Here is a 24,663-nt window from a genome sequence, read left to right on the forward strand (position 1 = left end):
AGCGTTCAGGGGCTGCATTCATTTGGTATTGAGCTATCAGTTCAGAAATTGATCTATGCTAACATAGGGATGATGCCTTGGTGAATAATAAATAACTTTGTATGTCTACGTTCTGGATGTATTTTTTGAATATATTGACATTTAGAAATGTCTTACTAGGCTTGTGTTATGTTGATCTCCAACCTTTCATGATTTGCAGGCTTTGTCAACTTGTGGCCATCTGACTCGTGGAGACCGATGGATGGTATTTTACTGTTATTTAGTTTTCCACAGTAGCGAGTATTTAGTACAAAAATGTTTCATACTGTATATTTTTTATTTTAGTATGTTTATATGTATAGTAAAAAAAATTAAATTCCAGCTTCCGATGCTTTCATGAAATTTTTAAATCCCTTCACGTTACCATTTCAGATGTCCGCGATCATTGGTCCCATCTCGGATCACAATGCACGGACTGACCGCGCATCTCCTGAAGTGAGCGTGACTGTTTATAGAAATATATGAAGCTGTCATGCTCAGGTCGGGAGACGCTCAGCCAGTCCGTGCATTGTGATCCAAGATCAGACCGATGATCACAGATGTCTCAAGAACCCGAACTTGCATTTATGACCCAAGGGCAGATTGGAAAGAGCCTTCAAATTTTGTATTCTTTCAGAAACTTTTACATAGATCAGATGGCTCCTATCGTATTGTTAAAGTAAGATCCCAGGCGTAGAAAATAAGACAGGCGAACGGGTGGACTTAATAACGGCATCGGTTTTATTTATAAAGTAATAAATATGATGGAGTGTAAACAAACTGTACAATGGCTGCCCAATGTCTTGTTGTTCTGAGTTGGAGGTACTGTGTATAAGGTGACGAAGGAAAAGATGAACTTTTTAGAAGCACTTCCTGTGCACAATGGAGGGTCCAGCCTCATCGTATTCCTGCTTGCTGATCCACATCTGTTGGAAGGTGGACAGAGAGGCCAGGATGGAGCCACCGATCCATACAGAGTATTTACGCTCAGGTGGGGCAATGATCTATGAGAAAAAGAAACGAAATGTAAAAATATAGCCCAGGACACTAAGCACCGTGGCTGACATGAATTTACAATTCGAAACTGGGAATGTTATATTCTTGTATTTTTGCCCTGATTTGTCATAGTTTTTGCTCCTTTTTCTTTACGTAAAAATGGTTCTAAAGCCATGTACAAAAGTTCAGTATTTGGCCAGATATTTTCGTCCAATTCATTACGAGCGACTTTTCAAAATGTAGCCAAGTTTTGGAGCACTTGTGCTCCAGCGCCCTAGTGAAGTACAAAACCTGTCTAATTTTATTTTTGCGCTATTAAAAACCAGCGTGTAACATTTTTACAGATTTTGCTTTTAAAAAAAAAGTGGCAAAAAAAGGGTAAATAAGGAGAAACTTTTGATTTGGCACAAAAGCGCCAATGAATGCCACAAAAAGAAAAGTCTTTAAAAAGAAAGTTTTTGTTGTTGTCTTTTTGAATATAAAGAGCAGGATGATTTTCAGTTCTCACCTTGATCTTCATGGTGCTGGGAGCCAGGGCGGTGATTTCCTTCTGCATTCTGTCAGCAATACCTGGGTACATTGTGGTACCACCAGACAGGACGTTGTTGGCGTACAGGTCCTTGCGGATGTCAATGTCGCACTTCATGATGCTGTTGTAGGTAGTTTCATGAATACCGGCAGACTCCATACCTGAGATTTAGAAGAGTGAAATAATGATTTGTTGGCAGAGTGAATATTGAACAGGTGTTATTGGTGCCCAAGGCTGTACAGTAGATAACATGCCCTGCCAACTGGTAAGCAACTGTCCAAAGCACTAAGCAGGTGTCAGAGCTTTAGCCTGATAAAAGGGTCTTTGTTGAAGTAGCAGCTTGTGTTGGCCAGGAGACATGGTATGGGGGCCCTTTGTATGCTCTGTAGAATAAATCTATACTAAGTAGACTCGATGTGAAGTGGTGTAATACCGTAACAAGTCTGATGCATTCATAGGGACTTATTAGATTGCTACCAATAATAGAGCATCTAAAGTTACACTATAAGTCATTCAGTAGTAGATATGTGCCCGGCATGTCTGCTATGATGCCAGTATTTGGAGTAGCTTGTGAGTACCCATTATAAATCATCAGATATCAGACTATGTGAAGCACAGTAATGGTCAGGGATTTGAGAAGCTTGCGGTGTGTTGTGTTCATACATCTTTCTGTTACATGATGTGAATGGTTAGGAGCATCGAGGCTCACCAATGAAGGATGGCTGGAAGAGGGTCTCAGGGCAACGGAAACGTTCATTGCCAATGGTGATGACCTGGCCGTCAGGCAATTCATAGCTCTTCTCCAGGGAAGATGAGGAGGCTGCAGTTGCCATCTCATTCTCAAAGTCCAGAGCCACATAGCACAGCTTCTCCTTGATGTCACGGACAATTTCACGCTCAGCTGTAAAGGTGAGAAAGATGAAAATATTGAACTAAACCTTTTTTTTAACCAGGATAACGTTTTCAAATACCTTATGGTGTCATATATGCATTTAGACACCCAAATTACTTTTTATGTCTGTCCTTAAATACACATATAATAAAAGGTTAAATATACTTCTAGATGTCATAGAAAGCACATAATTTCCAGTTATCCCAAGGTAATGCAAGAAGGAGAACGTATATTAAATGCCTCCAGAGAGGAGAGAGCTGTAATTCAGCCCCTGGCTGACATGAATTTGATTTGTACAGTATGTGCGATGTAAGGATTGTGCAGGAGTTACAAATATCTACAAATCACATGGAATATGTAGCGTGTGCCTCCGAGAGCACTGCCAGAGTCTTGTGACTGCCACTGACTCCTAGTATGCCTCAGGCATACCAAATTGCACACACGGGAGCCGCTATGTCCTTGTTTCATGGTTCTTGTAATTTTTGCACAAACCTTGACATGGGGCTTTTTCAGTTCTGGAACCTACAGTTCCAAAAATCTAGGAAACCAGAAAATGGCATTATACTTGCCTGTGGTCACGAAAGAGTAGCCACGCTCAGTCAGGATCTTCATGAGGTAATCTGTGAGGTCTCTGCCAGCCAGATCGAGACGCATGATGGCGTGGGGCAGAGCGTACCCTTCATAGATGGGGACATTGTGTGTGACACCATCACCGGAGTCAAGAACGATACCTGCAAAGCACAGACACCACCAATAGATTAGCAATGGAAGGCGGATTTAGACGATGCAAGGTTGTACACAGTGATAATTCTGTGGGTGATAAATATGTATGGTATGAAAATGCAAAAAAAACCTAAACGGGACCATGTCAGCGGCCATCACAAAACAGAAACTGTCAGTCTGCAGACAACGTGCGAGCGATTATTATACTTGCGGCTACTTTCTCTATTCTTATCAGCATGAAAGCTTAAGGGATTTGAATTTTTACAAAAATGATAGGGTGATGGAGGCGCTAGGCATTCGGTGCCACATTTCCCCTCGCTATTTATATACTAGGCAGATGTTAGTGCCCCGCATACTGCGAAAGCCAGAGTGGGGTCATAACCCTAAATCACCCTTCTATGTGACGTGCCATTCCTGCAAGTATAAGCCAGTATTTTAGGAGCACTAAATAGGCTAGATTCAGAGACAAGATGCCCGTGTCACCAGTGTAAGAAGATCAGGGATCCCAACACATTTTTGTTAAACTCGCAATGAATTAATTTGACTTTGATGTATTATTAGGTGCAAGGTTGAAATGAAAAAATGAAAAATAATATACTGTCAAATTGTTGTCCCTTTTTTTGCTGCAACATTTTTCAGGTTTTGCTCAGAGTGACTGAGAATGAGGTATGTTAACCCATTGTGGTACTGCTTAGAATAAGAGCAGGTGCAGACAACGATATTTTCCGCCTGAGAGTGATCCAATAAAACATCGGATTGCACTCGGACTAATGTTAATCTATGGGGCCGTGCACTTGTCCAATTTTTTCGCCAGAGTCTGCTCCAAGAAAAAGAAAATCGCAGCTTGATTTTCATCCGATATTCCGATGGCTCCTGACCATGCAAGTGAATGAGTCAGTGGAAAAAAAAAAACGGACTGCATTCGGATAACATCAGAGTGAGTACGATTTCCATAAACTGAAAGAATGGCGGAGATGGAGATTTTTTTTTCCATCTTCTTCTCATCCCAAAAAAAAGGATCACACTGATCAGAGTGTGATTAGCTTAATTGATCCTGTTCACTTAGATGAGAGAAAATACTGTTGGGTGACCCTAGCCTAATTATTAGAAATCACTATTGGGACTGCAGTGAAAAAAATATATATTAAAAAAATAATAAAATGTGTAAAGATTTCTTATGACGAATGTTCTCACCTGTGGTACGACCAGAAGCGTACAGAGACAGCACAGCCTGGATAGCGACATACATGGCTGGGACGTTGAAGGTCTCAAACATGATCTGGGTCATCTTTTCACGGTTAGCCTTGGGGTTCAGTGGGGCTTCAGTGAGCAGGGTGGGGTGTTCCTCAGGGGCTACGCGGAGCTCATTGTAGAAGGTGTGGTGCCAGATCTTCTCCATATCATCCCAGTTTGTGATGATACCGTGCTCAATGGGGTACTTTAGGGTTAGGATACCTCTCTTGCTCTGAGCTTCATCACCTACGTAGGAGTCCTTCTGACCCATACCCACCATGACACCCTGTAGAGAAATAAAAGATTGAAAATGAACGTGATGTTATATTTGTTAAAATTGATTGACAGGTCATTGTCTGCTGCAGATTTAGAAAAATCCACACATTTCACCTAAGGCATGATCAGTGGCGCAACTTGAACCTTGTGGGCCCCAAAGCAAAATCTCCAATGGGACCCTCAAATTTTCACAGGTTTTTAATAGTATTGGTCTTTTAGAAAAGTATGGGTCAAAGGAACCTTTTTGGCCTCCTAGACTCCAGGGTTTTGGTGCGATTGCAACCCATGCACCTATTATAGTTACGCCCCTGGGCATGGGTGAAATCTGCTGTGAAAATCCACATTTTCCTCCAGCATGTTCAGTCTCTTCTGTTGCTTCAGTAATTTGCTTATGAAAATTTGCAGCATATCTGCCAAGTGTGAACATATCCTAACAGCATAAAATATGAGCTAGAGTAAATATGGAGGATACATATAATTGTATCAGCCAGTTCTTTTTATATAGTGTTTATAACCCCCTGATCAAAGTTACTCTGACCTACAACTGAAGGTGACAAAATCATGACTCAGTTGGCATTAATATATTTTGGCCCCATAAACTGTTCAGCTCGTCTTCGCTATGGCCTTAGCGCGCCACCGTTTCCAGTATATTCCCAGTTGAGGACTTGGCAGGACCTAACAGTTAGTGACACTAATAGGCTGTTGGCAAAGCTTAATTGTAATATGCTCAGCTTCCCCTCATGAGTATTGGGATGTTAGCAATGCTTCTGCTGATATTTCAGCTATGGCAGAGCCATTCAGTGTGTGCCAGCATTGACTGTATAACAAGGCCAATTTCACCCAGCTTGCAATACGACAGGAGAAATAGAGTAGACTCAAAGCTTGCCTATTAATAACTGGGTCATCTTATCACTGGACCTTGCGGCACACGGTCTGTGCTATTTCTATTATTATCTCCCCATAGTCGGAAAACAAGGAAAGATTAAGAGGTGTAATATCTGTTATAAATAACCACTGAATAATATAGCTGTCGCCTGTCACTGTATGGACGACTAGAAACGCGCCTTTCAGGGTAGGGCATTAACTGATACAGTAATCATGTTATCATCCACATACTACATAATTACCTAATTCACAAAATAATATTAATACTTAGAAAAAGATGCCTACCTGGTGACGGGGGCGACCAACGATTGAGGGGAACACAGCACGAGGGGCATCATCCCCAGCGAACCCAGCCTTTACCAGCCCTGAGCCGTTGTCGCACACCAAGGCGGTAGTCTCCTCATCGTCACACATGTTGGCAGGTTAGGTTCTGGAAAAGATGGTAAAAAGAATAAAACACATCATTGGATTTGAAATGACAAAGTAATATTTCTTCTCCCACCCATGGTACTGGGGCACTATGTAGATTGGGCATTACATGGACTTCAGTGGTTTACTTTTCACGGTGTTGATCATACTATAGATAACCACAGAAAATAGTTAAAAAATCCACAAAAATTAAATAGAAACAATTAGCAAAATAGCATGTACTGTGATACTTTTTTTTAGATACACTTAGTAAAAATCACTTTTGGAAACTTTTTCCCATTTCGTGTACATCCACATGGAGAATAAATTGGGAAGTGAAAACTCTGCAGCATATCCGACTCATGTGAACCTAAACGTTGGGTATATTCACGAACAGTTTTTTTTTACTAGGCTTTTTAAACGAATCCACATTAAACAGTATTTGAAGCTGTTTTTGATGTGGATTTTGGAGCAGAACGTACACTAAAAGTTAGTAATTTCTATGTTTATGATCGGTTTCATAGCAAAGATCAATCCGAAATTGTAAATCCGATTATAAAAAAAAAAGCATATGCTGCTGTATGGTTTTAGACTTTTGTTCTCATTTATTTTCTACAAAATAAAAAAACATTGATCTCTAACTCGTGACTCCCTGGCTGTCTGCAAATATGGAGCCACAGGTCTACGGCTCCTAAAAGATATGTCCACCCCCCTCCTCTTCCTTCAACAGTCGTCCTCACATGTCGAAGGACAGCTGTTCCTCAGACACAAGCCTGCACTGTGCCCATCGCCTCTGCACCCTCGCACCAGTGAAAAATTGAGTTTCATGCTTCGCCACCTGACACTGCAAAGTACTTGCAGAAACACGGCGCGGTGCCAAAAGTGGTTAATGGGCCACTACAGTGAGTACGGTTTTGGCATGAAAGGGTTAAGGTTGTGCGTTTCGGAGCTATAGCTTTTAGCCTAAAGAAAAGTAACACCGTGGTGGATATTACAGCTACAACTGAGACATACATACTGAATGGATTAATAGACTGTAAAAACCGGGGCGTAAAAGTTGGGAATAACTCATTGGAAACTCGTAATGCTAAATAAACTGAGTAATCAAAGCGATTTGGCATCATATCTATCTATATATTTATCTATCTGTATGTATATCCATAGAAGTGGTCAAAAATGCAGAAATTGCTGTAACCACTGTAAAAACAAAAAAGATCACTAAAGCAGATGAAAGTTTCCAGTTTGTGAGGCCGAAAAAAAAAGCCTTGGGTCCAATCATTCAGCCTTCCCTGAGTGATAATCCTGTTGTGTGGAAGCTTGTAGAGTCGGCCGAGTTTTGTATATCTGAAGAGAGTTAAAAAAAAAATAAAAAGCACAAAAAAAAGTCTCCAAAAAAACTGAAGCAAGTCTTTGTCCCCATAGACTAAGTGCCGAAATCCATTTGACGCGAAGGAGCAACAAGCCGCCTACAGGTCCCTGCCGGTACTCACCTGGTCAGCACAAGAGAGCTGGCTGCTGTGATTGAATTTGGCTGGGTACTGCCTAGGGGACTGAGCTGTCAATTTATACCCTGCCTGAAGATGTGGAGTCAGTGGGGAGCTCCACAGGGAAAGGCAGACGGTCTATCCTTATTTGGTAGCTTCTGGGCCATTGAGTAGCAAAGAAGCCATTAATGGAGTAGGTGAGGGGGGAGGGCAGGGTCCATGGACCCCTTAGCCCATGTATGGAAGGTGTGGAGGTGGGGAGAGCACTACGAGGGATGGCCAAATAGGGTTTCCCAAAAAAGCATGTCTGCAATGCTGGGTGACAAAAAAAAATAAAAAATAACAGCACAATGAAAGAAATGGCATAGAAACAGTGACTGCTAAGGGGCAGACAGGTGCAACACAATTGGAAGGAAGGAGGGGGCGCGGGAGCTGGCAAGTCGGTACCAAGCCCCAGAAGGGGGAGTGTTGTGCTCTGCCTAATGAAAGATCGGACTTGTACATTAATAATGAAATAAGAAAGCTCTGCGGCATGGCAGACTGCGCTCGCATGGTGCTGTCCATGTTCCTTGTGAGCCCGGGCCACTGCAGGTCCCATCATCATATTACTATCGTCTTCCTAATCCCACTAGTACTTTGGGGGTCACTTTAGAGATACTTGCTACGGTTACATTCTGCAGATATTTACACCACTGGACAGCCGGACGAATGGGAATGGCGGAGCAAATGTAACAACCACATGACAATGAACTTGATGTTGCACCTTTTTGTTTTCTTTGGACATCACTTTTATGGCATTTGGTCAGAGGTGGCCATACAGGTGTGGCTCCTCTCGTGGAGACAACTATATTATCGGTCCAAGTGTGATCCGACAAAACATCAGCTCACACCCCAACCAGTGTTGGTCTATGCCAGATTTTTTTCCTTGGCCGGAGTCTGTTCAAAGAAAAAAAATCACTGCGTGTCTAAGTTTGATCCAATATTCGGATCGGAAGTCAATGATTCTGTGGAAAACACTGGACTGCATTCGGATGACATCTGAGTGCAGAAGTGGAGAAGATGGAGACATTTGTTTTTCTATCTTCTCCACATTCAAGGAAATTGGAACACACTCTGTCAAAGTCTGATGAGAGTGTGTTTAGCATAATTGATCTGAATTTCTCGGATGACAACAAATATGCTCGTGTGACCAAGGCAGATATGAAAACCTCCGAACACGCAGTCATCTCTCCCTTCACACTGGGAATTCTTAGGAGGAAGTCATGGGTATTTCCTAGGAGAAAATCATTTATAGTAATATAGTAACTTTCCTCCATACAGAAAATCTAATACCCACACAGAATACAAATCAACTTGTGCCAAATGACAAACTCTGCTCTGCTGCATTTTACTAAACCAGCGCTGCTCCATCTGTAAGATTTCACGAGTTCCGATGCTCAACATGAATTCGCTTACGGTGTAAAGAGAGTTTCGACCTTTCAGGAGATATCATATATGGAAATAGTTGTTCTTTGGCAGAGCAAGGTTAAAGTTTTGCCCTGGGACAAGAAGTCATGCCAGCATTCAGCGTGGAAATCCCCCTCCTCTTCTCTTTCGGGGGTACATGGCTTTACAAAGGGGGATGGCAGAGAATAAGGTGCCAATTTATGTGGGATACATTGTTTGCAGTTATTGCTACTTTAGTGAGCCAATACAGTGTTTTTGTTTTCCACTTCTTAAAGGGGCTTCTTTTGTTAAAAGGGAGGGGTAAGCATTCAGTTTGCAAGGCAGACGGCAATAAAATGTGTTTCAAATATTACAGCACATTCACATGACAGCACAAATCGCTGCAGAAAAGCTGTGGCCCCCAGGATCTAAGCTCAGTGTGACCTGATAAACAGCTGGAGTGGTGCAGCAAGAAAACGGTCCGGTGGTGGCGCCAGACTAGACTCATCTCTGACTTTGGTCCCTGGACGAATCTTCAAGTTATTATGTCTGACGCCGGAGTGTTTCAAAGTACTGTAGAGTATACCTGTCTGCAGTGGGGCAGTCAGGCTCTGATTAATACTGTCCATGATTTGGGCGGCATAAATAAACTGACAAGTTCCATTTAATGCAAAATACATTTTGTAGCAAAATATTCGACAACATACAGTAACTGTTGGTACCTTCAGCTTTGTCTGCGCCGCATCTTTCCCTAATTACAATACGAGCCAATGATGGAGATGACCATATTGATCTACGGAGAATCGAGTTTCAGTTGAATTTCTTGAAATTTGTGGGTTTGAGAGTCGATTCAAGGTTCTCAAAAAAGAAAAAAAAAGCTAAGCTCTTACTGGTTAGCACTTAGCAGGGCTCTCTCTCCTGTAGAGTGTAAGCTCTTATGGTCAGCGGGGTGCTCTCTCTCTCCTGTAGAGTGTAAGCTCTTATGATCAGTGGGGTTCCCTCACTCTCTCTCCTGTAGAATGTAAGCTCTTATGGTCAGTGGGGTCCCCTGTCTCCTGTAGAGTGTAAGCTCTTTTGGTCAGTGGGGTCCTCTCTCTCTCCTATAGAGTGTAAGTTCTTATGATTAGTGAAGTTCTCTTTTTCTCACACCCGTACAGTGTAAGATCTTATGGTTAGCAGGGTCATCTCTATCTCCTGTAGCGTGTAAACTCTTATGGTCAGTGGGGTCCTCTCTCTTCTGTAGAGTGTAAGCTCTTATGGTCAGTGGGATCCTCTCTCTCTCCTGTAGAGTGTAAGCTCTTATGGTCAGCGGGGTGCTCTTTCTCTCTCTCCTGTAGAGTGTAAGCTCTTATGGTCAGCGGGGTCCTCTCTCTACTGTAGCGTGTAAGCTCTTATGGTCAGTGGGATCCTCTCTCTCCTGTAGTGTGTAAGCTCTTATGGTCAGTGGGGTTCCCTCACTCTCCTGTAGAATGTAAGCTCTTAATGTCAGCAGGGTCCTCTGTCTTCTGTAGATTGTAAGCTCTTTTGGTCAGTGGGGTCCTCCCTCTCTCCTGTAGAGTGTACATTCTTAGGATTAGAGAAGTTCTCTTTTTCTCACACCCGTAGAGTGTAAGCTCTTATTGTAAGCAGGGTCATCTCTATCTCCTGTAGAGTGTAAACTCTTATGGTCAGGGGGTCCTCTCTCCTGTAGAGTGTAAGTTCTTATGGTCAGCGGAGTCCTCTCTCTCTCCTGTAGAGTGTAGGCTCTTATGGTCAGTGGAGTCCTCTCTATCTCCTGTAGAGTGTAAGTTCTTATGGTCAGCAGGGTCCTCTGTCCTGTAGAGTGTAAGCTCTTATGGTCAGTGGGGTTCTCTCTCTCCTGCAGAGTGTAATCTCTTATGGTCAGCGGTGTCCTTTCCCTCTCCTGTAAAATGTAAGATCTTTTGATCAGTGGGGGTCCTCTCTCACTCCTGTAGAGTGTAAGTTCTTATGGTCAGCATGGTCCTCTATCTCTCTCCTGTAGAATGTAAGATCTTATGGTCAATGGGGGTCCTCTCTCTCTCCTGTAGAGTGTAAGTTCTTATGGTCAGTGGGGTCCTGTCTCTCCTGCAGAGTGTAAGCTCTTATGGTCAGCGGTGTCTTCTCTCTCTTTTCTGTAGAGTGTAAGCTCTTATGGTCAGCTGTGTCCTCTCTCTCTGCTGTAGAATGTAAGACCTTATGATCAGTGGGGGTCCTCTCTCTCTCCTGTAGAGTATAAGTTCTTATGGTCAGTGGGGTACTCTCTATCTCCTGTAGAGTGTAAGTTCTTATGGTCAGCGGGGTCCTCTGTCCTGTAGAGTGTAAGCTATTATGGTCAGTGGGGTCCTCTCACTCTCCTGCAGAGTGTAAGCTCTTATGGTCAGTGGTGTCCTCTCTCTCTCTCTCCTGTAGAAGGTAAGATCTTATGATCAGTGTGGGTTCTCTCTCTCCTTTAGGGTGTGAGCTCACGTGGTCAGTGGGTCTCTCTCTCTCTCCTGTAGAGTGTAAGCTCTTATCGTCAGCGGGGTCCTCTCACTCCTGTAGAATGTAAGCTCTTATGGTTAGAGGGGTCTAAGAGCAGAGGGGTCTTATTTATCTTTCTTCTGTAAAGTGTAAGCCCTTATGGTCAGCAGAGTCCTCTTTCTCTCTCTCTTTTTTGCCAGTAGAGTGTAAGCTCTTAAGATCAGAGAGATCGCTCTTGTGTAAAGTGTAAGCTCCTATAGTTAGCTGGGTCCTCTCTCTGCCTGCCCTCTTTCTGTCCTTTAGAATGTAAGCTCTTATGATCAGCAAGTTTCTCTCTTTCTCTCTCTGAGCAGAGATTAAGGAGATTTTTTACTGTAGAAGCAATGATTTAATGGAGATTCTTTACCGTATAAGCAGTGAGATTATGGAGGTTATCAATAATGAAAAAGTTTCCAGCTTCCAAATATACAAAAATTTATTCAAAGCATAAGAACAAGGCTAAACGGACATGCTTTGTTCTTATGCTTTGAATAAACTTTTGTATATTTGGAAGCTGGAAACTTTTTCATTATTGATTTACTCCACATGTGGCTTCACAAAATATCCGATCTTCCACGCACCACTACTAGCCAAGAAAGCAGGTGAGCTGGTTACCTTTATTTTTTGCACAAATTATGGAGGTTATCTGCCACATTTTGTAATGGTTGATTCATTAATTAAATTCAAGAAGGGGCTGGATGCCTTTTTTGAAAAATGTAATATTACAGGTTATGGGCACTAACTTTGAAGATAGGACATTGATTCATGGAACTTTCTAGATTGCTGTCTATAGAGCCAGAAAGAAAAATTTCCCCTAATATGGGTCAATTGGCATCTGCCTTATGGCTTTTGCTTTCTTCTGGATGAACTTTAGGTTATATGTTGAATTCAATGGATTTGTGTCTTCTTTTTACCTTAAAACTATGTAACTCTTTTAATATAGTAACTGGAAGTGGAAATCAGATGATCCACGGACCATGGGCGCCCAAACAAATTAGGCTTAACAGACCATCACTTTAATGAATAACCAACCATATCATACAGGGGCTGCCTAAATCTGCTCCTTTTTGTTACTGGACACCCATCCATGAGGTCTACTTGCCCTAATATTGCCCTATGGGCGGGGGTTGTCCGGGCAGAAGAATCCACAATAGTATTGAATACCTTTTCTGGCCGGGATCACACATACGAGAAACTCGGACGAGTCTCGCATCTTAATACCAGGTACTGCCACCGGAACTCAGGAGCGCATTGTGCAGTTGCATTTATTTCTATGCAGCCGCACGCTCCGCTCCCAAGTGCCAGCAGCAGTGCCGGGTATTAAGATGCGAGACTCGTCCGAGTTTCTCGCATGTGTGATCCCGGCCTCATGGGGAAATTTCTATCAATGAAAACTGTGTTACTGCTATGTGTTTTTTAGAGACGCAATTCTAGAAACATTTCAAAAAAATTATTTCTTTAACAAAAAAGCATTAATGCAGTCACAGCATAATCTGTATGTAAGTTTTCAACATTTTGTCAGCTTAGTGCTTACAGGAGGAGGGAGATATGTTTTGCATTGATTTTGTTATTTTGGCTCTTTTATTCCAGTTTATTGCCTCCAGTAAAGTCATGTGGCAGACCAGAGATAAAACTGACAGCAAACAACAGCTTATTTGTTACGTTTCTGCTTCTCACCACTGATTCTTTATGTCACGTTGCTGTATGTATCCCTATATCCATACCTGCCGTATTAGTTATCAGTGAGCTGGACCTCTAATTGTTTTGTTGTTTTTTTTAAGAAACCATTACATGGCACACAATTGTGCCAAAGTGGATTTGTTATTTAGGTGCATACTCCACAGTGTAACATAATGGTGAAGCATGAAGGTTGTTCCTTGTAAGGGGATGACATTGGCTCGATTCAGTAGCATACCTACTGGGGGGGGCAGAGGGGGTCATTGCCCCGGGGCTCGTCACATGAAGGGGCCCACCGGGAGCCGGAACCACTGCTGTGATGAGGCAGAAGTTAGATTACATATAGATCATGTACAGTATATATGTATTGGCAATCCTAAGGAAACATGATCTTTTATGATACATGTGAGTGGATACCTATAACATGGAAAGTTGTTTCTACTCTTTTCAAAGAATATAGCTAAACCTTAGAAGAAAAAAGTTAAAGGAGTGGCATGTACCCCAAAATAACATGTAGATTGGAAATAGAATAGAAGAAAAATGTCTTCTTTCTAATCACTGATCCAATAATTTATTCTAGGAAAGCACAGTAAGCAGCTGAAGTAAATATTCGTGTCAAGGAATGTATGAGTCTTCAAGATCATTCTTTATTATTGACAAAAAGTCAAGATTGCCTCCATACATTACCATATATTTTCTCCCCTCCTTGGCGAAAGCCTTCCACGACCTGCAGAGATGCACAACTCTTTTGAACTGAGGTTCTTGTTTTTAGCAAATGTTTACTCTTTCCTTGTATGGGAAATACTATTTTTTATCTACCGACTTTGTTGTGGAATAAATTAGTATGAGCTACCTGAACCAAGTGGGTATAATCTTGAGAAGAACCTCTAGGAATATTTCTTCTTATGTCTCTTAAAACACTCTTAGTTTTATCAACAAAACAAAAAATCATATGTAACATATTTATTGGCTTATTTTTGCTTTTGCTTAGGCCAGGGACACACACGTGTAGATTCTCTCATCCGATAGAATTGGGACTATTACGCTACAGTCATGGCCAAAAGTATTGACACCCCTGCAATTCTGTCAGATAATACTCAGTTTCTTCCTGAAAATGATTGCAAACACAAATTCTTTGGTATTATTTTCTTCATTTAATTTGTCTTAAATGAAAAAACACAAAAGAGAATGAAGCAAAAAGCAAAACATTGATCATTTCACACAAAACTCCAAAAATGGGCCGGACAAAAGTATTGGCACCCTCAGCCTAATACTTGGTTGCACAACCTTTAGCCAAAATAACTGCGACCAACAGCTTCCGGTAACCATCAATGAGTTTCTTACAATGCTCTGCTGGAATTTTACACCATTCTTCTTTGGCAAACTACTCCAGGTCCCTGATATTTGAAGGGTGCCTTCTCCAAACTGCCATTTTTAGATCTCTCCACAGGTGTTCTATGGGATTCAGGTCTGGACTCATTGCTGGCCACCTTAGAAGTCTCCAGAGCTTTCTCTCAAACCATTTTATAGTGCTTTTTGAAGTGTGTTTTGGGTCATTGTCCTGCTGGAAGTCCCATGACCTCTGAGGGAGACCAAGCTTTCTCACACTGGGCCCTACATTATGCTGCAAAATTTGTTGGTAGTCTTCAGACGTCATAATGCCATGCACACGGTCAAGCAGTCCAGTGCCAGAGGCAGCAAAGCAACCCCAAAACATCAGGGAACCTCCGCCATGTTTGACTGTAGGGACCGTGTACTTTTCTTTGAATGCCTCTTTTTTCTCCTGTAAACTCTATGTTGATGCTTTTGCCCTAAAAGCTCTACTTTTGTCTCATCTGACCAGATAACATTCTTCCAAAATGTTTTAGGCTTTTTCAGGTAAGTTTTGGCAAACTTCAGCCTGGCTTTTTTATGTCTCGGGGTAAGAAGTGGAGTCTTACTGGGTCTCCTACCATACAGTCCCTTTTCATTCAGATGCCAACGGATAGTACGGGTTGACACCGTTGTACCCTCGGACTGCAGGGCAGCTTGAACTTGTTTGGATGTTAGTGGAGGTTCTTTATCCAACATCCGCACAGTCTTGCATTGAAATCTCTTGTCAATTTTTCTTTTCCGGCCACATCTAGAGAGGTTAGCCACAGTGCCATGGGCTTTAAACTTCTTGATGACACTGCGCACGGTAGACACAGGAACATTCAGGTCTTTGGAGATGGACTTGTAGCCTTGATATTGCTCATGCTTCCTCACAATTTGTTTTCTCAAGTCCTCAGACAGTTCTTTGGTCTTCTTTCTTTTCTCCATGCTCAATGTGGTACACACAAGGACACAGGACAGAGGTTGAGTCAACTTTAATCCATGTCAACTGGCTGCAAGTGTGATTTAGTTATTGCCAACACCTGTTAGGTGCCACAGGTAAGTTACAGGAGCTGTTAATTACACAAATTAGAGAAGCATCACATGATTTTTCGAACAGTGCCAATACTTTTGTCCACCCTCTTTGTTATGTTTGGTGTGGAATTATATCCAATTTGGCTTTAGGACAATTCTTTTTGTGTTTTTTCATTTAAGACAAATTAAATGAAGATAATAATACCAAAGAATTTGTGTTTGCAATCATTTTCAGGAAGAAACTGAGTATTATCTGACAGAATTGCAGGGGTGTCAATACTTTTGGTCATGACTGTAAATACACTCTGATCAAACTCTGATCAGAGTGTGATCATAGTGTGATCCAATGTTCTCGGATGAGAAGATGGGAAAAAAATGTCTCTTCCATCCTGTCAGTCCGTGGAAATTGAACTACTCTTCAATGTCTTCCGATTGCAGTCCGAAGGTTTCCACGAACTCAATAAATGTCATGACCGATTGTGATCTGATAATCGGATCCAGCTCGGGCATGCTGCCATTTTTTCCTCGGATTGGCTTGGAACCATAGACTAACATTCGTTTGAGTCCAATCCGATGTTTTGCCGGATCGCACTTGGACCAAAAATTGGATTGCCTGCAAAAGCCTACATATGGCATATGGCATCATCATATTCTGCACATCATCATCGTCTCTGTCCACATTGGGGCTCACAATCTATATTCTCTATCTGTATGTACATTTTTGTATTTTGCTCTTATTTTAGGCTTTGCTTAATAGTAGGGGATCCTCACATTTCAACCCTGTCAAAGCTCTGTTAACATTAGCATCATGGTTCTGTTAATAAAACAACCATGACTGCAATAACGGAGTTCTGTTGACTTCTGACTATAGTGGGTCCATCATGGTTTTGGTATTTTTTGACAAGGAAGATAGTGCTAACAGGAAGAATATAAAGGGCTTGTGCGTCTACAAATATGAGTGCGTAGGACACTATTGCCTCGCCTCCTGTATACATTTTACATATAATGGAGAGGAAAGAAAAGAAGAACCGCAATATCAATGTTGGCCATAAACGTGAGCTAACTGTTGGCAGATTGTCCCTTAGGCAGACAGCTATCTCTCCCGACTCCTCCATGCATAAGGCCCCCATAGTCTCATCATGTGCAGCATGTCACCCCCATAGCCTCTCCATGTGCAGCATGATACCCCCCATAGCCTCCCCATGTGCAGCATAACACCCTCATAGCCTCCCCATGTGCAGAATGTCAACCACATAGCCTCCCCATGTGCAGCATGTCACCACCATAGCATCCACACGTTCTACACGACAGCTGCATAGCCTCCCCATGTGCAGCATGTCACCCCAATAGCATCCCTATGTGCAGCATGTCACCCCAATAGCATCCCCATGTGCAGCATGTTACCCCCATAGCATCCCCATTTTCTGTACGACAGCCCCATAGCCTCCCTATGCAAAGCATGTCACCCCCCATAGCCTCCCCATGTGCTACATGTCATCCCCATAGCCTCCCCATGTGCTACATGTCACCCCCCATAGCCTCCTCATGTGCTACGTCATTCCCATAGCCTCCCCATGTTCTGCACGATAGCCCCATAGAATCCCCATGTGCTGCATGTCACCCCCATAGAATCCCCATGTGCTGCATGACAGCCCCATAGAATCCCCATGTACTGTGTCACCCCCATAGAATCCCCATGTGCTGTCTTTCACCCCCATAGAATCCCCATGTGCTGTCAGTCACCCCCATAGAATCCCCATGTTCTTTACACATAAAAAAAACCCACCACATACTCACCTTGGTCCCGTTCCCTGGTGCCTCCTCCACAAATGCTGACTGCGCCTAGGGAGCAAACGGAGAGAGCCAGCGGGCGGGTCGGACTGAGTCAGCCAAAGGGCCACATGTGGCCCGCTGGCCGCACTTTGCCCAGGTCTCCACTAAGCCATCAGCATGCTGCCATTTACTGAAAATGGACTTTGAGTAGAAAGACTTTTCATTTATTATTATTAGTAATTATTTATATAGCACCATTAATTCCCTGGTGCTGTACATGTGACGGGGTTACATCAAAATACAAATATCACTTACAGTAAACAAACTAACAATGACAGACTGGTACAGAGGGAAGAGGACCCTGCCATTGCGGGCTTACATTCTACAGGATTATGGGGAAGGAGACAGTAGGTCGGGGGTTATAGCAGGTCCAATGGTGCTGAGGTGGCTGTGTGGTCATTACAGGTTGTAAGCTTTCTTGAAGAGATTGGTTTTCAGGTTCCGTTTGAAGGATCCAAATGTGGTGGATAACCGGACGTGTTGGGGCACAAAATTCCAGATGATGGGGGATATTCGGGAGAAATCTTGGAGGCAATTGGGTGAGAAGTGAATAAGCATGGAGGAGAGGAGGTCTTGGGAGGACCAGAGATTATGTGAGGGAAGATATTGAGAGATTAGTTTGGAAATATACGGAGGAGAAAGGTTATGGATGGCTTTGTAGGTCAGTGTTAGTAGTTTAAACTGGATGTGCTGGGAAATTGAGAGCCAGTGAAGGGATTTGCAAAGAGGGGAAGCAGGAGTGTAGTGAGGAGAGAAATTAATTAGTCGGGCAGCAGAGTTAAGGACGGACTGGAGGAGTGTGAGAGTGTTAGAAGGTAGGCCACAGAGGAGGATGTTGCAGTAGTCGAGTCGAGAGATGATTAGGGCATGCAAAAGCATTTTGGTAGAGTGAGGGTTGAGGAAAGGAGTGATTCTGGAAATATTTTTGAGCTGGAGGCAACAGGAGGTGGCAAGAGCTTGGATGTGCGGTTTAAAGGACAGGGCAGAGTCAAGGTTTACTCCGAGGCAGCGGATTACCGGGACAGGGGAAAGTGTCAATTCATTTATTGTGATAGATAGATCAGGTAGGGAAGGTATGCGAGATGGAAGAAAGATAATTAGTTCAGATTTGTCCACATTGAGTTTGAGGAAGCGAGAGGAGAAGAAGGAGGATATGGCTGATAGACACTCTGGGATTCTGGAGAGCATAGAGGTGACATCTGGACCAGAGAGGTAGATCTGAGTTTCAACTTTGTGAGTTGTCCCAGGCCAAGGATATAGATTGGAAAGAGAAGGGGTCCTAGGACCATGGACCATTTTGCCACTTGGCTTCCACATTTTCTGTCCTGTGACATCCCTACCGTCATCATGGGAGATTTCAACATCCCCATTGCTCTTCCCCTCTCCCCATCTGCTACTCACCTTTTATCTCTAACCTCCTCTTTTGGCCTTTTGCAGCTTACTAATTCTCCAACGCATGAAGACGGTAACTCCCTCGACTTGGTCTTCTCTCAGCTTTGTGCAGTGGATGATTTCGCAAACTCCCCTCTCCCGCTCTCTGACCACAATCTTCTTTCATTCTCTATCAAGAACTGCTAGGCTGCTCAGGTCACCCCCACTGTCCACACTTATAGAAACATACAGGCCATTAGCACCCAGAAACTTACGAAGAACTTGCAGTTTTCATTGGCCCCTATCTCCTCCCTCTCATGTCCTGATTCTGCACTGAAGCATTACAATGAAACACTTCAACGTGCCCTGGATGAATTTGCACCCGCTATAAATAGAACACCACAACACAGACGGCGACAACCCTGGCACACCCTGCAAACACGTTTCCTGCAGCGGTGCTCCAGGTGCGCCGAACGTCTGTGAAGAAAATCCAATCTACACAAAGATTTCATCCATTATAAGTTTATGATTCGAACATACAACACTGCCCTTCACCTCTCCAAACAAAACCATTTTCAACACCCTCATCACCTCACTGTCCAATAACCCGAAACGTCTCTTTGACACTTTTCATTCTCTACTCAACCCAAGAGTACATGCCCCAACCACAGAGCCCCGAGCTGACGATCTGGCCAATTACTTCAAAGAAAAAATTGACTAGATCCGACAGGAAATTATCTCCCAATCACCTCATACCACGCACTGTCCTCCCTCCCCCACTGCATCTAGCTCACTCTCTGATTTTGAACCAGTCACAGAAGAAGAAGTAAGCAGGCTCCTTGCATCTTCTCGCCCAACCACTTGCATCAGTGACCCATTTCTGTCACATCTCCTCCAGTTCCTTTCCCCTGCTGTCACCACTCACCTAACTAAAATATTTAACCTCTCTCTCTCTTCTGGTATCTTTCTCTCCTCATTTAAGCATGCCATCATACATCCACTACTTAAAAAACCATCCCTCGACCAAAACTGTACCGCTAACTATAGACCTGTCTCTAATCTTCCCTTCATCTCTAAACTCCTGGAATGCCTGGTCCACTCCCGTCTTATCCGCTATCTCTCTGATAACTCTCTTCTCGACCCTCTCCAATCCGGCTTCCGCTCCTTACACTCTACTGAAACTGCCCTCACTAAAGTTTCTAATGATCTACTAACAGCTAAATCTAATGGTCATTACTCCATGCTAATTCTCTTGGATCTCTCTGCAGCATTCGACACTGTGGATCATCAGCTCCTTCTCACTATGCTCCGTTCCATTGGCCTCAAGGACACCGTTCTCTCCTGGTTCTCCTCCTATCTCTCTGACCGCTCCTTTACTGTATCTTTTGCCGGTTCCTCCTCCTCTCACCTTCCCCTTACTGTTGGGGTTCCTCAAGCATCAGTCCTAGGCCCCCTCCTCTTCTTCTTGTACACTGCCCCTATTGGTCAAACAATCAGTAGATTTGGTTTCCAGTACCATCTCTATGCTGATGACACCCAATTATACGCTTCTTCTCCTGACATCACGCCAGCCTTTCTAGAAAACACTGGCGATTGTCTAAATGCTGTGTCTAACATCATGTCCTCACTACATCTGAAACTGAACCTGTCAAAGACTGAACTCCTTGTGTTTCCTCCCTCTACTAATGTACCTATATCCGACATTGCCATTTCTGTGTGTGGCTCCACTATTACTCCCCAGTAACATGCCCGCTGTCTTGGGGTCATACTTGATTCTGAGCTTTCCTTTGCCCACCACATTCGATCACTGGCTCACTCTTGTCATCTGCACCTCAAAAACATTTCTAGAATTTGACCTTTTCTTACTTTTGAGTCTGCAAAAACTCTGACTGTTTCTCTTATTCATTCTCGTCTCGACTATTGTAACTCTCTTTTAATCGGTCTCCCTCTTACCAAACTCTCCCCTTTCCAATCTGTCTTGAATGCTGCAGCCAGGATCATATTCCTCACCAATCGTTACACCGATGCCTCTACCTTGTGCCAGTCATTACACAGGCTACCCATCCACTCCAGAATTCAGTATAAACTTATTACCCTCACCCACAAAGACCTCCATGGCTCAGCACCACCCTACATCTCCTCCCTTGTTTCAGTATACCACCCTACCCGCGCCCTCCGTTCTGCTGATGACCTGAGGTTAGCATCCTCAATAATCAGAACCTCCCACTCCCGTCTCCAAGACTTTACACGTGCTGCGCCAATTCTTTGGAATGCACTTCCCAGGTCAATACGATTAGTCCCCAATCCCCACAATTTTAAGCATGCCCTGAAAACGCATTTATTCAGACTGGCCTATCGCCTCAACATATTAACCTAACCTATCCCTGTGTTGCACAGCCACAAGTTTTACCATAACCAGGTTCCCCGCATCATGTTCCCACATGCTTTATGCATCCATTAGCCCTCTGTGTCTGTGCTGATACACACTTAACATTATGGCTGGTCCATACAATCAGGGCAACTGTTACCACCCACCTTTCGTGTCTCCTTTTTTTTTCCTCATAGATTGTAATCTTGCGAGCAGGACCCTCATTCCTCTTGGTATTTTTTATAATCTATGTGATTATTGTTATGCTGTAATGTCTATTGTCTGTACAAATCCCCTCCGAAATGTAAAGTGCTGCAGAATATGTCGGCGCTATAGAAATAAAATTTATTATTATTATATAGGACAGAGCCTTGAGGGATACCAACAGAGAGGGGGCGATATCAAGAAGTGTATGGGAGTAGGAAATGCTAAATGTGCGGTTGGTAAGGTATGAGGAGATCCAGGATAGGCAAGGTCTTTGACACCCACGGAAGAGAGTGTTGGCATATGCAACAGATCAGGACTTATTATGATCTGTAGTAGGAGGCAGTGGTCAACTGTGTCAAAGGCAGGGGACAGGTCTAGAAGGAGGAGTATAGAGAATTGTCTGTTAGCTTTGGCTGTAAGAAAGTCGTTTGTTATGAATGGGTCACTGAGGAGGATAGCAGGACCAGGCTAAGCCACCAGAAAACCAGAGAGGTTGGTAACTAAGCGGATTGCAGATCCCTGATCCTATCCATACAACTAGCAGTAGCCATGGAGCGTACCTATGATGCCCTAGACTAGAGTTGAGCGAAACTGGTCGGTCAAATTCAAAAAACGCCGACCATGAGGTCGCCGATCAGAGCGCCAAAGTCGCGTTTCAAATAATGCTTCCAGCGCCTTTTCTCAGCCAATGAAGGTGGACGCACACTGTGGGCAACGTAATGACATGGGCAGCGGCCACCACCATCTTAGAGAAGGGCATTGAAGTGTTTGGTTGGCTTTGTGTTTCGTCACAGTGGGTATAAAAGGCCGTGACCGCCGACCACCATCTTACTTCTGCCGATCTTAGAATAGGGAGAGGTGCTGCTGCTGCTGATTCTGAATAGGGAGAGCATTAGGCAGGGAAGAAAAAAAAATTGCTTCTGCTGATAGCGCTTTTCACTGTACAGTTTTTTGCTTTTGTGCAGCAGCGCTAGTGGTGATTAGGCTGCCTTTTAAGCCTACCTGATAGTTGCATTGCTGTGTGCACACTGCTGTTCAAACAGCTTTTTTCAAAGCACTCCAACTTTTATTATTTTGTTCTGGTGCGTTACCGAGCGTTCATTTTTTCACGCACCGTATAGCGGTGTACGCTCCTCAAACACTACCGTGTACCGTCTAGTATCACGGACAAATAGAAGCTATCTGGGTGTGACTCTGGACAAACAAGTTGAGGACATTTTCCATTTTTCCAGACCTACACCTTATAGAGCTGTCCGCTTTTCAAACAGTTTCGTATATCTGCTGTTTGATTACGGTCAAAACTAGACGGAGACAGCGTGTGTCAGTCCGTTTACAAATAGACGGAGATTGACAGTTTTCCATACAGACACTGTATAGAGCTGTCTGATTCTCAAACAGTATTGTATATCTGCCGTTCGCATTACAGTCACATCTATACAGAGTCAGCGTGTGTGTGTGACACTCTGTAAATACACATACGGAGATTGTTAGTTACACAAAAAACGCATACAGCTGTACACTTCTGATACAGTTCTGTATATCTGCTTGTTGGATTACGGTCCAATACATACTGGGAGAGCGTCTGTGACTAACAAAATATATACGTAGCTTTAATTTTTTTAATACCCCTTACACAGCTGGACACTCCTCATACAGTACCATCTCTCTACTGGTATTTTTGGTACATTTTCCCAAACATGAGGAAGTATGGTGGAAGAGTCCGCGGACATGGGCAGGGGGCCGCAGCTGGTACTGATGGTGGTGGTGCATCGGCTGGTTCTGGCAAAAGGACAATAGCAGCTAAGGCAGGAGGTGTTGAGCCTGCGTCATCGTCTGGCCCAAGAAGGCCTGTAAGGTTCCCTTTTCTTGGAGTAGGAAAACTGCTTTTAAAGCCGGAGCATCAGGAACAGGTTTTGGGGTACATTGCCGAAACAGCCACCAGCTCTACTGCCTCCTCTTCTGAACGTTCGAAACCTGCAAGCACGGAGTCGTCAGTGCAGGGTTCTGGTCAAGAAAAACACCTTTCCTTGTGTCCTTCACCCCCACCAAAAGTTAAGGATGCGGCAGCCCACACTTCAGATTACTGTATGGAGCTCTTTTCACATACCATGCTTGGGTTATCCAGTGAAATCCTGAATTCCCCAGTCCCAGATGAATCTTACATGGATTGCACTGATGCACAGACACTGCTAGATGATTCTACTGGTACATTGACACACAGCACTACATTGCCCTCGCAGTCTACTGAGCCAGAATCTGACCCTGATGAAACTCAGGTGCCCCTTCCCGCACACTATACCACCTTACACGGTGACACAGAGGAAGGTAAAGAGGAAGGTGCAGATGACTTTGAAGAGGAGGTGATGGATGACCCAGTTCTTGAACCAGATTGGCATCCATTGGGGGAGGAGGGTGGCACTGGCAATATTTCAGATAAGGAGAAGGATCCGCAGCAGGCATTGACATCGCAGCAGTGGTTATCTGGCAGGCCCGTAGCTGTCCAGAAACGTGGAACAAAAACTAAAAGAGTAGCAGGACAGCTTGGCCAGACGGTCAACTTAGCACAGCGTGCAAATGTATACCATAGTAGGGAGAGTGCAGTGTGGCACTTCTTTGTCCAAAATCATACTGAAGAGGCAAAGATTACCTGTAAGAAGTACGGAAGGACCTTTAGCCGAGGTAAACAACTCAGAAATTTGAATACCAGTTGCATGCTTAGACATTTAATCAACATGCACTTGCAAGCGTGGACGGACTACAAAACCTCAGGTAGCACATGTGCACCTGCTCCGACTGAAGGTAGCCAGCAACGCTCCATTGCTTCCCCCCACTGTAAGACCACCGCCACTGTTAAACACACCACCAGCACTAAATGTGGAGGTGTCGTTGCAAGGTCAAAGCACTCAGGGAATCACAATGGTTTTGCAACACAACACTGAATCTAGGCCATCACCACCAATACCATTACCAACCCCCTCTCACTCCGTCCGGTCCACCACTACTTCCCCCATATGCAGCTCTCCAGTCCAGCTCACCCTACCAGACACTCTGAGTAGGACAAGAAAGTACTCATCCTCTCATCCGCGTACACTGTGTTTGAACGCCTACATTGCCAAACTAATCTCATTAAAGCGAAGCTTTCCGCTAGCTCATGGCCTACGCTGTCCCACGCTATGACCTACCCAGTCGGCATTTCTTTTCTCGAAAAGCCATTCCTGCCCTCCACCGGCATGTGAAAGACTGCATTGTCCATGCACTAAAACAGTCAGTGAGTGGAAAGGTGCACCTCACAACAGATGCATGGACCAGTAGGCATGGCCAGGGCCGTTACATGTCCATCACTGCGCACTGGGTTAATATGGTGGATGCAGGCTCCACAGGGGACAGCGGTGGTGGAACAGTCCTGCCTAGCCCACGGTATAGGAAACAGTTGGCTGTAGGCTTTCGCTCC

The 24,663-nt window shown here is 43.8% G+C and overlaps 1 protein-coding gene across 1 annotated transcript; it reads right to left on the minus strand.

Moving 5' to 3' along the window:
- Nucleotides 1–736: 736 nt before the first annotated feature.
- ACTC1 (actin alpha cardiac muscle 1) lies at nt 737–7,579 on the minus strand. Its single transcript, XM_073577866.1, has 7 exons — nt 7,451–7,579; nt 5,838–5,982; nt 4,353–4,677; nt 3,005–3,166; nt 2,253–2,444; nt 1,523–1,704; nt 737–1,022 (listed from the first exon to the last, which is right to left on the minus strand). Exons 2-7 carry the CDS (start codon nt 5,964–5,966, stop codon nt 879–881), a joined length of 1,134 nt encoding a protein of 377 aa, XP_073433967.1. The 5' UTR covers nt 5,967–5,982; nt 7,451–7,579; the 3' UTR covers nt 737–878.
- Nucleotides 7,580–24,663: the final 17,084 nt, after the last annotated feature.

This window comes from Dendrobates tinctorius, unplaced genomic scaffold (assembly GCF_039654945.1).
Source record: "Dendrobates tinctorius isolate UK_male_01 unplaced genomic scaffold, ASM3965494v1 ptg000057l, whole genome shotgun sequence".
NCBI lineage: Eukaryota > Metazoa > Chordata > Amphibia > Anura > Dendrobatidae > Dendrobates > Dendrobates tinctorius.